Source organism: Salmo salar, chromosome ssa22, assembly GCF_905237065.1.
Source record: "Salmo salar chromosome ssa22, Ssal_v3.1, whole genome shotgun sequence".
NCBI classification, from domain to species: Eukaryota; Metazoa; Chordata; class Actinopteri; order Salmoniformes; family Salmonidae; genus Salmo; species Salmo salar.
In genome coordinates, this window is record NC_059463.1 from 9,628,759 (window position 1) to 9,643,144 (window position 14,386).

Sequence of the window (14,386 nt, forward strand, 5' to 3'; positions counted from 1 at the left end):
CATGTAATCTAAGGGAATGAATGCATAATGCTGACCTCTGTGACAGTTCATGGTTTCCCAAAGAATGAAAGGATTTGAGCTTTAGCAGTGGGAGAGGTGCTATGACGTCAGTGCAGTAGGATCGAGTTTCACTGACATCTTGCCTTTCCAAGCAGTTCATGGTTTTCCATTCTGACCTTTGTTTTCAGAATGCATCATCAACACTCATGACAGAACAATGTAAGAATGACCACTTTTAGTGTTGTTGTTCTCCGGACTCACAGTAAGTTTGACATACAGTACTGTGCTGATATAGCTCAAACAAGTGCCTGTAATGCGGCAGTTGTATGCACAATTCAGTGTTGAATTTCTTTGATTGTTATTCTGTCTGTATGTTATTTGGTTGTCTTGTAAAGGTGACATTGGCGATTTCGTAAAATGCATTGAGTTGTAGAGACATTTGAAACGATGATACAAAACCAAACCCTTTCTCGATTCAGTGACATCCTTTTGACATAGGTTTATTGAGATAATACTGACACTTTTACTCAATGTTGGTCACCAGGCTTTTAAAAACAGATATTAAAACAGTTGGAGTTCAGCTTATGTCATATTAATTGGTTTGTTGAAACCATGGTGCCTTTAATTCAAGCACTGCAACATAGTAGTTAGTACTATTTTTCACTGTGGCATCTCCTTTGATGTCTCAAGTCTTCAAAAGCAGACCTGACTGTCCAACAGAATTACTAAAACCGAACACTTAATGCTTTTTAAAAATCAAAAACCTTAAAAAGAAGAGATGTCTGCTTCATACGGTTAAAAAATAAATGGATATGCTTATGATCTAAATCTCGAACACAAACACTTTGTTTTGGAGTCATTGAGCTCTCTGTGGCAAAAAGAGGAAAAATATTTAAAAATGTCACGTCACATGTTTCGCATTAAGGTTTATCTTGCTTGCATAATCCACAGTTTTTGTTTTTACTGAATAAATACCTTGCAGGTTTGGATCACCTACTGTAGCAGTTCATTGGAGGAAAAAACATAAACAATAATGGCTAGGAATTGGATCTAATCAGTAGTCCAGTTGTCTGGATAGGTGGTTCTATGGGAACTAATCAGTAGTCCAGTAGTCTGGATAGGTGGTTCTATGGGATCTAATCAGTAGTCCAGTTGTCTGGATAGGTGGTTCTATGGGATCTAATCAGTAGTCCAGTAGTCTGGATAGCTGGTTCTATGGGATCTAATCAGTAGTCCAGTTGTTTGGATAGGTGGTTCTATGGGATCTAATCAGTAGTCCAGTAGTCTGGATAGCTGGTTCTATGGGATCTAATCAGTAGTTCAGTAGTCTGGATAGCTGGTTCTATGGGAACTAATCAGTAGTCCAGTTGTCTGGATAGGTGGTTCTATGGGATCTAATCAGTAGTCCAGTAGTCTGGATAGCTGGTTCTATGGGAACTAATCAGTAGTCCAGTTGTCTGGATAGGTGGTTCTATGGGATCTAATCAGTAGTCCATTAGTCTGGATAGGTGGTTCTATGGGATCTAATCAGTAGTCCAGTAGTCTGGATAGGTGGTTCTATGGGATCTGGATAGGTGGTTCTATGGGATCTGATCAGTAGTCCAGTTGTCTGGATAGGTGGTTCTATGGGATCTGATCAGTAGTCCAATGTCTGGATAGGTGGTTCTATGGGATCTAATCAGTAGTCCATTAGTCTGGATAGGTGGTTCTATGGGATCTAATCAGTAGTCCAGTAGTCTGGATAGGTGGTTCTATGGGATCTAATCAGTAGTCCAGTAGTCTGGATAGGTGGTTCTATGGGATCTCCAAGTCAAGTCTCTGCCTCCATTCAGTGGAATTTCAGTGTTTCCTTTTTTTCCCTTATTGGTCCCTGGTTCCATCCCACAATCCTTCAATACATAGTCTTCACATCCAAGAAGTCCCTGTGGTTTCTGTCAAGGAAGAGATGACTGATGCCAAGTCTTCAGATCCAGGACAGACAGCACTATCGTGTGACCTGTAAACAGGGGAGATAGCAGGATGTTAGTTAATACTAATGGACAACGCTACAGATTAAACTAGGATTTGGTGCTATTTATGACACATGGCAGTGTGTAAAAACCTCAGTCAATCTGACCCCGCTGCTGGACTACAAACCCATGATAAGAAGATTGAGTGATTAATTACACAACATGGATGGAGCGTTGTTTATTCCAAAAGATCCATCTCTAAGTACTAAGCACCACACCACACTGTCTATTACTGTGTAAATCTATATCTGTCTTATTGTGTAGATCAATCTGTCAAACATGCTGCATACACCAGGCTGTGTTTGAAACCCCAGCTGTCACGACCATCACCCACCTGTCCTAGGGTGTCCGAGTCAAATAGTTTAGTGTAGTGTAGTTTAGTGTAGTGTAGTGTATGTCAGAAGTGGTACAGTAAGTCTGATAGGTCTTATATAATGAGATGTACTGTACACACGGTAATGGTGTAGATTGATTTCAAAACATGACGCACATGATCCATTTTGACACCCTGCTAGCATAAGTATTTCACTGAATATTAATCCAAAGGGCCATCACAAAGTACAGTAACTATGACATGTGCCATCTTTGCTGTTTTCATGGTCATAAAAGGAATGTTGTCCTCTCTTTGGTGTTTTGCCCTTTAAGTAGAACACACATTTATAGCCCTAGTTTATTTAAAAAATAGAATTATAGGTTCAGGGGTATGTCATAAATATTTTAGCTATTTTCACAATCGGAATATAGGCGCAGTAGCTGGCGGTGGTGTGAAAGGGCTGGGTTTTGATGAATAAACAAGTTGTGGGTGTGTCAAGGCTTGACTCCTCACTCACCAATCAGAACGTGCTCCATGGTTAAATATGTGGTTGCTTCAAGTTGTGTATTTACAGTCTTATGTATTGCGTTGTCATCAATTCCAATTCGAATGTTAGTCCGTTATAGCTTAGTTTGTTAAATAGCCTGCCTCATATTTGCTAAATTGTATGTTGAACATGTTTGCAGTACACATTGTTCTAATTGTATTGCTTCAATATGGAAATACATTGTTAAACATAGGCTATAGCATTCGCACTGATAAAGGGTCTAGGACAACTGTAAATTGCAGTTGGGACATATACATAACAAACGTAGTCAATAAGCAAGATTCAATTCACTAGGCTATTGATAAGGCCTAAAAAGACAGTGTATAACTAATACAATTATAATGAAAATGAAACAACTTATTTTAAAATAGGCTGTCTAAATACAGTTCCAGGCACCATATAATTGCTCCCCATGGGCATATAATACAGATAGGGCAACTTAGACTATGGAGGGTTTTACACACATCAAAAATGTTCACAGGAGCTGGACAAAGATCCAAAATAAAGAGAAAGGGTGAATGTCCACTCACAGTTATACTGCTCCCAAATGTATTGTTTTATCAACATCATGGAACCATTTTATAGATCATAATTGCACTTCTCTGGAAATAGCAGATGAAATTGCATTGCGTTCGAGCCATATACAGTGCCTTCGGAAAGTATTCAGACCCCTTGACTTTTTCCATATTTTGTTACATTACAGCCTTATTCTAAATAGATTAAATTGTTTTTTTTCCCCTCATCAATCTATACACAATACCCCATAATGACAAAGCAAGAACGTTTTTTTTTTTTAAGACTTTAAAAACCTGAAATAATAATTTACATAAGTATTCAAATCAAATCAAACTTTATTTTCCACATGCGCCGAATTACAAGTGTAGACTTTACCGCGAAATGCTTAACCAACAGTGCAGTTCAAGAAGAAAATATTTACCAAGTAGGCAAAAATAAAAAGTAATAATAAAAAGTAACACAATAAGAATAACAATAACGAGGCTATATACCGGTAGCGAGTCAGTGTGCAGGAGTACAGACTAGTTGAGATAATCTGTACATGTAGGTGTGGGGCGAAGTGACTATGCATAGGTTACAAACAAACAGCGAGTAGCAGCAGTGTACACGAGCGGGGGGGTGTCAATGTAACCGTGCAGTAGCAGAGAGTCTATAACTTGGGTGACTGGAGTCTCTGACAATTTTATGGGCTTTCCTCTGACATCACCTATTATATAGGTTCTGGTTGGCAGGAAGCTTGGCCCCAGTGATGTACTGGGTCGTTCGCACTACCCTCTGTAGCGCCTTACGGTCAGATGCTGAGCAGTTGCCATACCAGGCGGTGATGCAACCAGTCAGGATGCTCTCGATGGTGCAGCTGTAGAACCTTTTGAGGATCTGGGGGCCCATGCCAAATCTTTTCAGTCTCCTGAGGGGGAAAAGGTTTTGTCGTGCCCTCTTCACGACTGTCTTGGTATGTTTGGACCATGATAGTTCGTTGGTGATGTGGACACCAACGAACTTGAAACTCTCGACCCGCTCCACTACAGCCCCGTCAATGTTAATGGAGGCCTGTTCGGCCCGCGGCCTTTTCCTGTAGTCCACGATCAGCTCCTTTGTCTTGCTCACATTGAGGGAGAGGTTGTTGTCCTGGCACCACACTGCCAGTTCTCTGACCTCCTCCCTATAGGGCGTCTCATCGTTGTCGGTGATCAGGCCAACCACTGTTGTGTCGTTAGCAAACTTAATGATGGTGTTGGAGTCGTGTTTGGGTGAACAGTGAATACAGGAGGGGACTAAGTACACACCCCTGAAGGGCCCCAGTGTTAAGGATCAGCGTGGCAGATGTGTTGTTGCCTACACTTACCCCCCTGGGGGTGGCCTGTCAAGAAGTCCAGGATCCAGTTGCAGAGGGAGGTGTTTTGTCCCAGAGTCCTTAGCTTAGTGATGAGCTTCGTGGGCACTATGGTGTTGAACGCTGAGCTGCAGTCGATGAACAACGTTCTCCTTTTGTCCAGGTGAGAAAAGGCAGTGCGGAGTGCGATTGAGATTGCGTCATCTGTGGATCTGTTGGGGTCGTATGCGAATTGGAATGGGTCTAGGGTGTCCGGGAGGATGTTGTTGATGTGAGCCATGACCAGCCTTTCAAAGTACTTCATGGCTACAGGCGGTAATCATTTAGGAAGGTTACCTTCGCTTCCTTGGGCACAGGGACTATGGTGGTCTGCTTGAAACATGCAGATATTACAGAGTCAGTCAGGGAGAGATTGAAAATATCAGTGAAGAAACTTGACAGTTGGTCCCCGCATGCTTTGAGTACACGTCCTGATAATCCGTCTGTCCCAGCGGCTTTGTGAATGTTGACCTGTTAAAAGGTTTAACCGAGAGCGCTATCACACATCCAGAACAGCTGGTGCTCTTGTGCATAATTCCGTTTTCCTTGCCTCGAAGCGAGCATAAAAGGCATTTAGCTCATCTGGTAGGCTCGTGTCACTGGGCAGCTAACGTCTGGATTTCCCTTTGTAGTCCATAATAGTTTTCAAACCATGCCACACCCGATGAGCGTCAGAGCCAGTGTAGTAGGATTCAATCTTAATCCTGTATTGACGCTTTGCTTGTTTGATAGTTTGTCTGAGGGCATAGCGGGATTTCTTATAAGCGTCCGGATTAGTCTCCTGCTCCTTGAAAGGAAATTGGCAGCTCTAGCCTTTAGCTCGATGCGGATGTCGCCTGTAATCCATGGCTTCTGGTTGGGATATGTACGTACAGTCACTGTGGGGATGACGTTATCGATGCACTTACTGATGAAGCCGATTACTAAGGTGGTGTATTCCTCAATGCCATTGGATGAATCCTGGAACATATTCCAGTCTGTGCTAGCAAAACAGTCCTGTAGTGTAGCATCCGCCTCATCTGACCACTTCCGTATTGAGCGAGTCACTGGTACTTTCTGCTTTAGTTTTTGCTTGTAAGCAGCAATCAGGAGGACAGAATTGTGGTCAGATTTGCCAAATGGAGGGCGGGGGAGAGCTTTGTATGCATCTCTGTGTGTGGAGTAAAGGTGCTCTAGGATTTTTTCCCCCTGGTTGCACATGTGACATGCTGGTAAAAATGTAAAACTGATTTAAATGTGCCTGCATTAAAGTCCCTGACCACTAGGAGCGCCGCTTCTGGGTGAGCATTTTCTTCTTTGCTTATGGCCTTATAGAGTTGGTTGAGAGTGGTCTTAGTGCCAGCTTCGCTTTGTAGTGGTAAATAGACGGCTACGAATAATACAACTCTCTTGGTAGATAGTGTGGTCGACAGCTTATCATAACATACTCTACCTCAGGTGAGCAATACTTCGAGACTTCTTTAATATTAGACATCGCCCACCAGCTGTTATTGACAAAAAGACACACACCCCCACCTCTCGTCTTACCAGAGGTAGCGTCTCTGTTCTGCCGGTGCATGGAAAATCTCGCCAGCTCTATATTGTCCGTTTCTTCGTTCTGCCACGTCTCGGTGAAACTTAAGATGTTACAGTTTTTAATGTCCTGTTGGTAGGATAATTTTATAGTAGGTCATCAATTTATGTTCTAACGATTGCACGTTAGCATAGAGAATGGAAGGAACTGGGAGTTTACTCGCTCGCCTCCGGCATCTCAGAAGGATCCCTGATCTGCGTACCCTTTTCCAGCATCTTCACGCAAAAGGCGTGGATCTGGGCCTGTTCCAGTGAAAGCAGGATATCCTTCTCGTCAGACTCATTAGAAGAAAAAGTTTCCTCCAGTCCACGGTGAGTAATCTCTTTTCAGATGTCCAGAAGTTATTTTCGGTCATAAGAGACGGTAGCAGCAACATTATGCACACAATAAGTAAAAAAATAAGTTGCAAAAAAAAAAGAACAAAATTGCACAGTTGGTTGGGAGAATGTAAAACTTCAGCCATGTTCTTCGGCGCCATCTTTATCAGACCCTTTACTCAGTAATTTGTTGAAGAACCTTCGGCAGCAATTACAGCCTTGAGTCTTTTTGGGTATGATGCTACAAGCTTGGCACACCTGTATTTGGGGAGTTTCTCCCATTCTTTACTGCCGATCCTCTCAAGCTATGTCAGTTTGGATAGGGAGCGTTGCTGCACAGCTATTTTCAGGTCTCTCCAGAGAAGTTTGATCGGGTTCCAGTCCAGGCTCTGGATGGGCCACTGAAGGACATTCAGAGCCAGTCCTGTGTTGTCTTGGCTGTGTGCTTAGGTACGTTTTGCTGTTGGAAGGTGAACCTTCGCCCCAGTCAAGGTCCTGAGTGCTCTGAAGCAGGTTTTCATCAAGGATCTCTCTGTACTTTGCTCCGTTCATCTTTGCCTCGATCCTGACTAGTCTCCTTGTCCCTGCCGCTGAACATCATTCCCACAGCATGATGCTGCCACCACCCTGCTTCACCATAGGGATGGTGTTAAGTTTCCTCTAGACGTGACGCTTGGCATTCAGGCCAAAGAGTTCAATCTTGGTTTCATTAGACCAGAGAATCTTGTTTCTCATGGTCTGAGAGTCTTTAGGTGCCTTTTGGCAAACTTTAAGCAGGCATTCATGTGCCTTTTACTGAGGAGTGGCTCCGTCTGGCCACTCTACCACAAAGGCCTAATTGGTGGAGTGCTAGAAAGATGCTTGTCCTTCAGGAAGGTTCTCCCATCTCCACAGAGGAACTCTGGAGCTCTATCAGAGTGACCATCAGGTTCTTGGTCACCTCCCTGACCAAGGCCCTTCTCCCCCGATTGCTCAGTTTGGCCGGTTGGCTAGCTCTAGGAAAAGTCTTGGTGGTTCCAAACTTATTCCATTTAAGAATGATGGAGGCCACTGTTTTTGGGGACCTTCAATGCTGCAGATATGTTTTGGTAATCTTCCCCAGATCTGTGGCTCGACACAATCCTGTCTCGGAGCTCTACGGACAATTTCTTCGACCTCATGGGTTGGTTTTTGCTCTGACATGCACTGTCAACTGTGGGACCTTATATAGACAGGTATGTGCCTTTCCAAATCATGTCCAATCAATTGAATTTACCACAGGTGGACTCCAATCAAGTTGTAGAAACATCTCAAGGATGCTCAATTTAAACAGGATGCACCTGAGCAAAATTTCGAGTCTCATAGCAAAAGGTCTGAATACTTATGTAAAGTAAATAAGCTATTTCTGCTTTTAGTTTTTAATAAATTTGCAAACACTTCTAAACTGTTTTCACTTGTCATTATGGGGTATTGCATGTAGATTGATGAGAAAAACCAATAATGTAATACATTTTTGAAAAAGGCTGTAACGTAACAAAATGTGGAAAAAGTGAAGGGGTCTGAATACTTTCTGAAGGCACTGTACATTCTGAACATAAACCAATGGATGGTGAATCTTTCTAATAAAACTTTGCTTTTTAATAAAATTAAACAAAAAACAATCAATCAATCTGTTTTTTAAAACAACAATATTTCTAAATAGGATTGGGTCAGAAGCTTGATATATAATAAATCACATCTTCAGCAGGAGGCATGGATGTTTGTCCTATCCATTGAAGGTTTATTAAAGAGTATACAGTAACCCTACAATAGGCCTAGTAACAACAAACATTGGCTTCAACATGGAAATAATCACCTGCACCCATTGCATTCACATTTCGAAAGTTCACTGTGTGTTTGAGCCATGGACAATTGGACATTTCCCAAACGTTATAATAAGATTAGTTTACCATCGCCATTGATATGATCTGTTTGTGACTTTGCCACATGAAAGATAAACAAACGAACAGGGAAATAGCCTAGACTACAAGCGGATTCAACACCGAGGAAAAACAATAAGCAGTCTATCTTAATAACTTGATGTTCCTAAACATTTCCTCTAAAACCAGCTTTTGGTAAGTCTTAAATATCACCAGTAGTGCTGCTTGAAATTGACACATTGGTGCATGTTTTTAATGACACGCTTTAAATATTTTCACCCTCCCACCTCAGCGCAAGCAAGCTGATATAAGACAGGTAAATTACCAACCCTGGCGTTAGAGCTAGAAAATGCGTTTACATGACAAAATTGCAAACTATCATGCTTTTGACACTAGCGCCGCCTTAACAGCAGCTGAAACTAGAGCCCCTAGTATACATAATTATAAGTGGGGCTTGTTATCAGAGAGTGGCACACGCATGCATAGGTGTTCCTATTTGTGTCTGGGCACCTATTAGTGTCATTCAATTAGCGAGTGGCAGGGGCTCCACGGTCTTGGCCTGGAAAGCGGCACAGTGTCAGGTGACATGAGGTGTCAGTGCCCCACAGCACACTGTTCCAAGGTATGCCTCATCCCAGTCGGCCCATGGAGGGTCTCACTCTCTAACAGATTTCACACACACAAACATCTAACATCTAAAAATACATTGGCCTGTAATTTTGTGTTCACGGGCACTGAAACAGGGAACATAAGACTCACCCCTCGCTGTTTCAGGAGGCACAGTTTAATCTTCACATGGCAGTGACACTCGTCAGGATGCTGGTTGTGTGTGTATGTGCGTGTGGAGAGGAGTGACTGTGTGGTTTGGTTCCATTCCAGGACACTGCGTGAAGTCTTCAAACAGAAGAGGCTCAATGCGTACAAGCCAGCAGGTTCTCCAGTCTCACCATTAGCTACACCACAGATTGGCAAAGCATGCATCCTACAGTACGAAGCTACTAGAAGAATTAAATGCCAACAAAGTGGATAAGTCCTGATTCACAACCCATAACGAGTAACCAGACCCATATGACAACAAAAGGTGTTACATATTCTTGTTATATTGCTATGCTGCTACATATTGGAATTCTAGTTATATCCACGCAATATGTGATCAGATTTAAACACCTAGAGAATCATATAATGAAAAACAATTTGCATGCTAGTTATGTGAGAGCAGTTTTGGGTGCTGATGTGAGGGTTTTGTGGAGGAGACCGGGGTTACCATTGGGCGAACCACATGAATGGAAAGAAGAACAAAGGAGGTTTTGATGCTTAAGCTGTGTAGGCCTATAAAGGGATAAAAGACCACACTTGACTAGTCAGGCTCAAACTAACCCGATTCAAAGTTTCACGGACAAACAAACAAATGCTTACCACTGATAAAGAAGCACAATCTTTGTTATTCTGATTTTGTCCTCTACTTATCAACTGTACGGATTTCATAATCTTTTAGGGGTCCTATGTAGAGAAATATAGTCAATTATTGGCTTGCCTACAGAAGGTGTCTTGTCTATCTGTGAAAGCTGTAAAAGAGTCATCAAAAGGTGGAGGGTATAACTCTGCTGTCTTTACTGGTGCACTAAAAGCCCAAACTGCAGAGTCAATCTCAGCTTTCAGACAGAGCCTAATGGGCCTTAAGAAACTGATCAATGATCGATACAATGATTTAGGGCATCTTTCAGGCCATACATCGACTCCTTCGGTATTGATGGAAATACCAGATGGTATCTTTTATCTCCCAAACTATTAAAAGGCTGTATATCAGCCATACTCAAAAGGCAGATGGCTAACTGTTTTTTTTGGGGGGGGGACTCAGTCAGGCTTTTGAAATGTGGTAGTGCGTGGGCAGTTATCCTCTTGGAATGTCATTCACTGACAGACATTAGAAAGCTATTTATAACCTGTCAGAAATGTCCAGTTGATCAGCTAACCCATGTTAGCTAGCAGGTAAGTTAAGCTAACCAGCTATCTACATCTTGTGGTTATCATGGCCATATCATGTGCCCAGGGGCCTCGAACCCCAGGGAGCCCCCTTTGATTTTGTTGTGTTACTCAGGTATCATATTAACACACATAAGATATGGCAAAATGTGTAGAATTGCAGGAAATAAGCTTTAAAACTGCTAAATGTTCTCTATACCAAAAAGAGGGGTGTGACATTATTTGAAAAGTTTGGGGTCCCATGGGTTGTGAGGTGGGGATTTGTTACTACGCCAATAAATTACAATATCCATCCGGACCTTTGCAATTTGTGTGACCACACCTTCTCAAATAGTAGTATCCCTACTGTATATTATAAAGAGTCTATAGGTTACCAGTGTTTCTACATGGTGTATGGGTGGGGGTCCATGACATACCCAAATCTAATTAATTCAATTGCTGTTAGAGGCACATTGTCTGTGGTAAAAATGAAATGGAAAAGCTAATTTGTATAAATGTTTGGTCTGAAATTGTTTTGAAAGGAGAATGTGATTTCACACAGCTTTACATATTGAATCATACACATTACTTTGGGCCCACATTTACATATAGGCCTCATCCATTGGCATGATATCCTGGAATGGGTTTCATGTGAATCAGTAAGCGAAGTTTACACTCAAACCCCCAGCGCTTAAATGAAACGCCACCTAAAAATATGATGTGAAATGCACCACACCAGCTCTATTTCTGTATTTTGAAAGTTAAATATACTGAAAACTTGATTGCTGACATAGTCCCAAAATGTTTTATATATCAACAATGGACTAATGAATTAAATACTAAAATATAATTTTTGGGTGGAGTTTTCCATTAACCCTCTCAAACCTGTCAAATCTATTTTTATCAAACTACAATAGGATTTGAATGACACAGTGGGATTGACATAGTAGTATCTGCACTAGCATTGAATTCTCAACCATGTAACATCACGTGTGGCAAGGCTTACAATGAGTAAAAAGTCAACTCTTACACGACAGTGGACCTACTGCATACAAACAACGACCATGGGTCCGAAATTCCCGGATTCATTCGAGCTATTCCACTAAGCTCTTAGTCCAAACACAGTAAGCCCTTTTTAGGTCTTATACAACCTTACACCTTCTCATCACCAACATCCAAGTAATTATTTCTAAAAGTAACATAATTAATATCTTCCTGAGAATTGGCACTGTCCACCGCTTGTTAGGTGTGATGTGTGTTGATTGATATGATGTGAAAGCGGGGGTGAGGGTATGACTCATGACATGACTGACAGGCTTCTAACCCCTGCACTCTTAGCACCTTTTTTTCTATGTAGAACCATACAGGGTTCTTTGGTTTGTCCTCATAGGGGAGCCCTTTTTGGTGCTAGGTAGAACCCTTTGCAGACAGTTCTACCTAAAACCCTATATGTAGGGTTCTTCATAGAACCCCCTGTATATGGTTCTACCTAGAACTCTATATGAAGGGTTCTAACAAGAACACTTTTATCATCTAAAGGTTCTTCCTAGAACTCTCTATGAACAGTTCCACCAGCCTTATTAGCCTTTACAATTAAATGATTTATGACAATATATTATATACAGTACCATTCAAAAGTTTGGACACACCTACTCATTCAAGGGTTTTTCTTTATTTGTACTATTTTGTACATTGTACAATAAAAGTGAAGACATCACAACTATGAAATAACACATATGGATTCATGTAGTTAAACAAATCAAAATATATTTTATATTTGAGATTCTTCGAAGTAGCCACCCTTTGCCTTGATGACAGCTTTGCACACTCTTGGCATTCTCTCAACCAGCTTCATGAGGTTGTCACCTGGAATGCATTTTAATTAACAAGTGTGCCTTGTAAAAAGTTAATTTGTTTGAGCCAATCAGTTGTGTTGTGACAAGGTAGGGATGGTATACAGAATATTTATTTTTATTTGGTAAAAGACAAAGTCCATATTATGGCAAGAACAGCTCAAGTATGCAAAGGGGAAAGACAGTCCATCATTACTTTAAGACAAATGTCAATAAAAATGTCCAGAACATTCAAAGTTTCTTGAAGTGCAGTGGCAAAAACCATCAAGCGCTATGATGGAACTGGCTTTCATGAGGACTGCCACAGGAAAGGAAAACCCATGGTTACCTCTGCTGCAGAGGATAAGTTCATTAGTGTTAACTGCACCTAGAGTTACTAGCCTCAGAAACTGCAGCCCAAATAAATGCTTCACAGTGTTCAAGTAACAGACACATCACAACATCAACTGTTCAGAGGAGACAGTGTGAATCAGGCCTTCATGGTCGAATTGCTGCAAAGAAACCACCACTAAAGGACACCAATAAGAAGAAGAGACTTGCTTGGGCCAAGAAACACGAGCAATGGTGGAAACGGTGGAAATATGTCCTTTGGTCTGATGAGTCCAAATTTGAGATTTTTGGTTCCAACCGCCGTGTCTTTGTGAGACGCAGAGTAAGTGAACGGATGACCTCAGCATGTGTGGTTACCACTGTGAAGTATGAAGGAGGAGGTGTGATGGTGCTTTACTGGTGACACTGTTGGTGATTTATTTTGAATTCAAGGCACACTTAACCAGCATGGTTACCACAGCATTCTGCAGCGATACGTCATCCCATCTTGTTTGTGGTTAGTGGGACTATAATTTGTTTTTCAATACGACAATGACCCAAAACACACCTCCAGGCTGTGTAAGGGCTATTTGACCAAGAAGGAGAGTGATGGAGTGCTGGATCAGATGAACTGGCCTCCACAATCACCCAACCTCAATCCAATTGAGATGTTTTGGGATGAGTTGGACCGCTGAGTGAAGGAAAAGCAGCCAACAAGTGCTCAATATATGTGGGAACTCCTTCAAGACTGTTGGAAAAGCATTCCTCATGAAGCTAGTTGAGGGAATGCCAAGCTTATGTAAAGCTGTCATCAACTACTGGCTACTTTGAAGAATCTCAAATATAACATATATATGGATTTGGTTAACACTTTTTTGGTTTTGATGTCTTCACTACTATTTTACAATGTACAAAATAGTAAAATAAAGAAAAATCTTTGGATGAGTAGGTGTGTCCAAACTTTGACCTTTTCTGTATATCATAAGTCCTTTGTTGAGGGCCTAGTTATACCCAGTGCTTAATTTGAACCAGATCCTGCCGGAACAGGATCCGGCACCTCTCAGTTTTGGACTGTTTTGTTCCGGAACCTATTTGTCAGGAATCGGTACCTCTCGTGCAATGTAAAAATCACATAACTAGAATGAAATTCACTTTCTATGATCTCTCCCCTTCTGCTCTGGTAGACATGAGCCTGCAACTTTCATCTCTTCAGTATTGCACTTCATAATTTATTTCCTAATAGAATCATAGTTTCGCAAAGGGTTCTGGAGGAGCTGCCAAAGTTATAGAGGAACAGTACTGCTGTCTAAAAAAATGCACCACAGAGGATCGATAGCTTATTTTACAAATAGCCTAGCTGTGGAGTGTAGTCCGATAACAAGGCGTAGCCTACAGTCGGGAACACACGGCAATCTGTCAGTGAACAAACAGCATGCAGACAAAACTGGCTTTTCAAAGTATTTCATATAGCCTTCAATCGTGGGAAAACAAAGGTTGGAAAGCAAATGGCTCCTGCTGAAAAGGGAAGACTCTAATATATCAGCTGTAGGCTACCAAAATATTTGATCACATTCCAAATATTGTCTTACAAAGTAAAACAAGAGAGAGGCTTTTGGAATGAGAGCATAGGCCATCACCAGCAAGTGAGCTGCGCATCATTGGGAGAGTCAGTGAAACTGGAAAACATTTTTAGGACTATCATTTCCTCTTCATATTG

The 14,386-nt window shown here is 41.6% G+C and overlaps 1 protein-coding gene across 2 annotated transcripts in view; it reads right to left on the bottom strand.

The window, feature by feature from the left end:
- Positions 1-484: 484 nt before the first annotated feature.
- The window catches only part of LOC106582736 (chemokine-like protein TAFA-2), a 197,195-nt gene continuing 183,293 nt past the window's right edge, over positions 485-14,386 (bottom strand). For both annotated transcript variants that reach the window (XM_014166114.2, XM_045705485.1), the window contains exon 5: positions 485-1,996. In XM_014166114.2, coding sequence (XP_014021589.1) covers positions 1,985-1,996 — 12 coding nt within the window. In that variant the 3' untranslated portion in view covers positions 485-1,984. The remainder of the gene's footprint in view (positions 1,997-14,386) is intronic.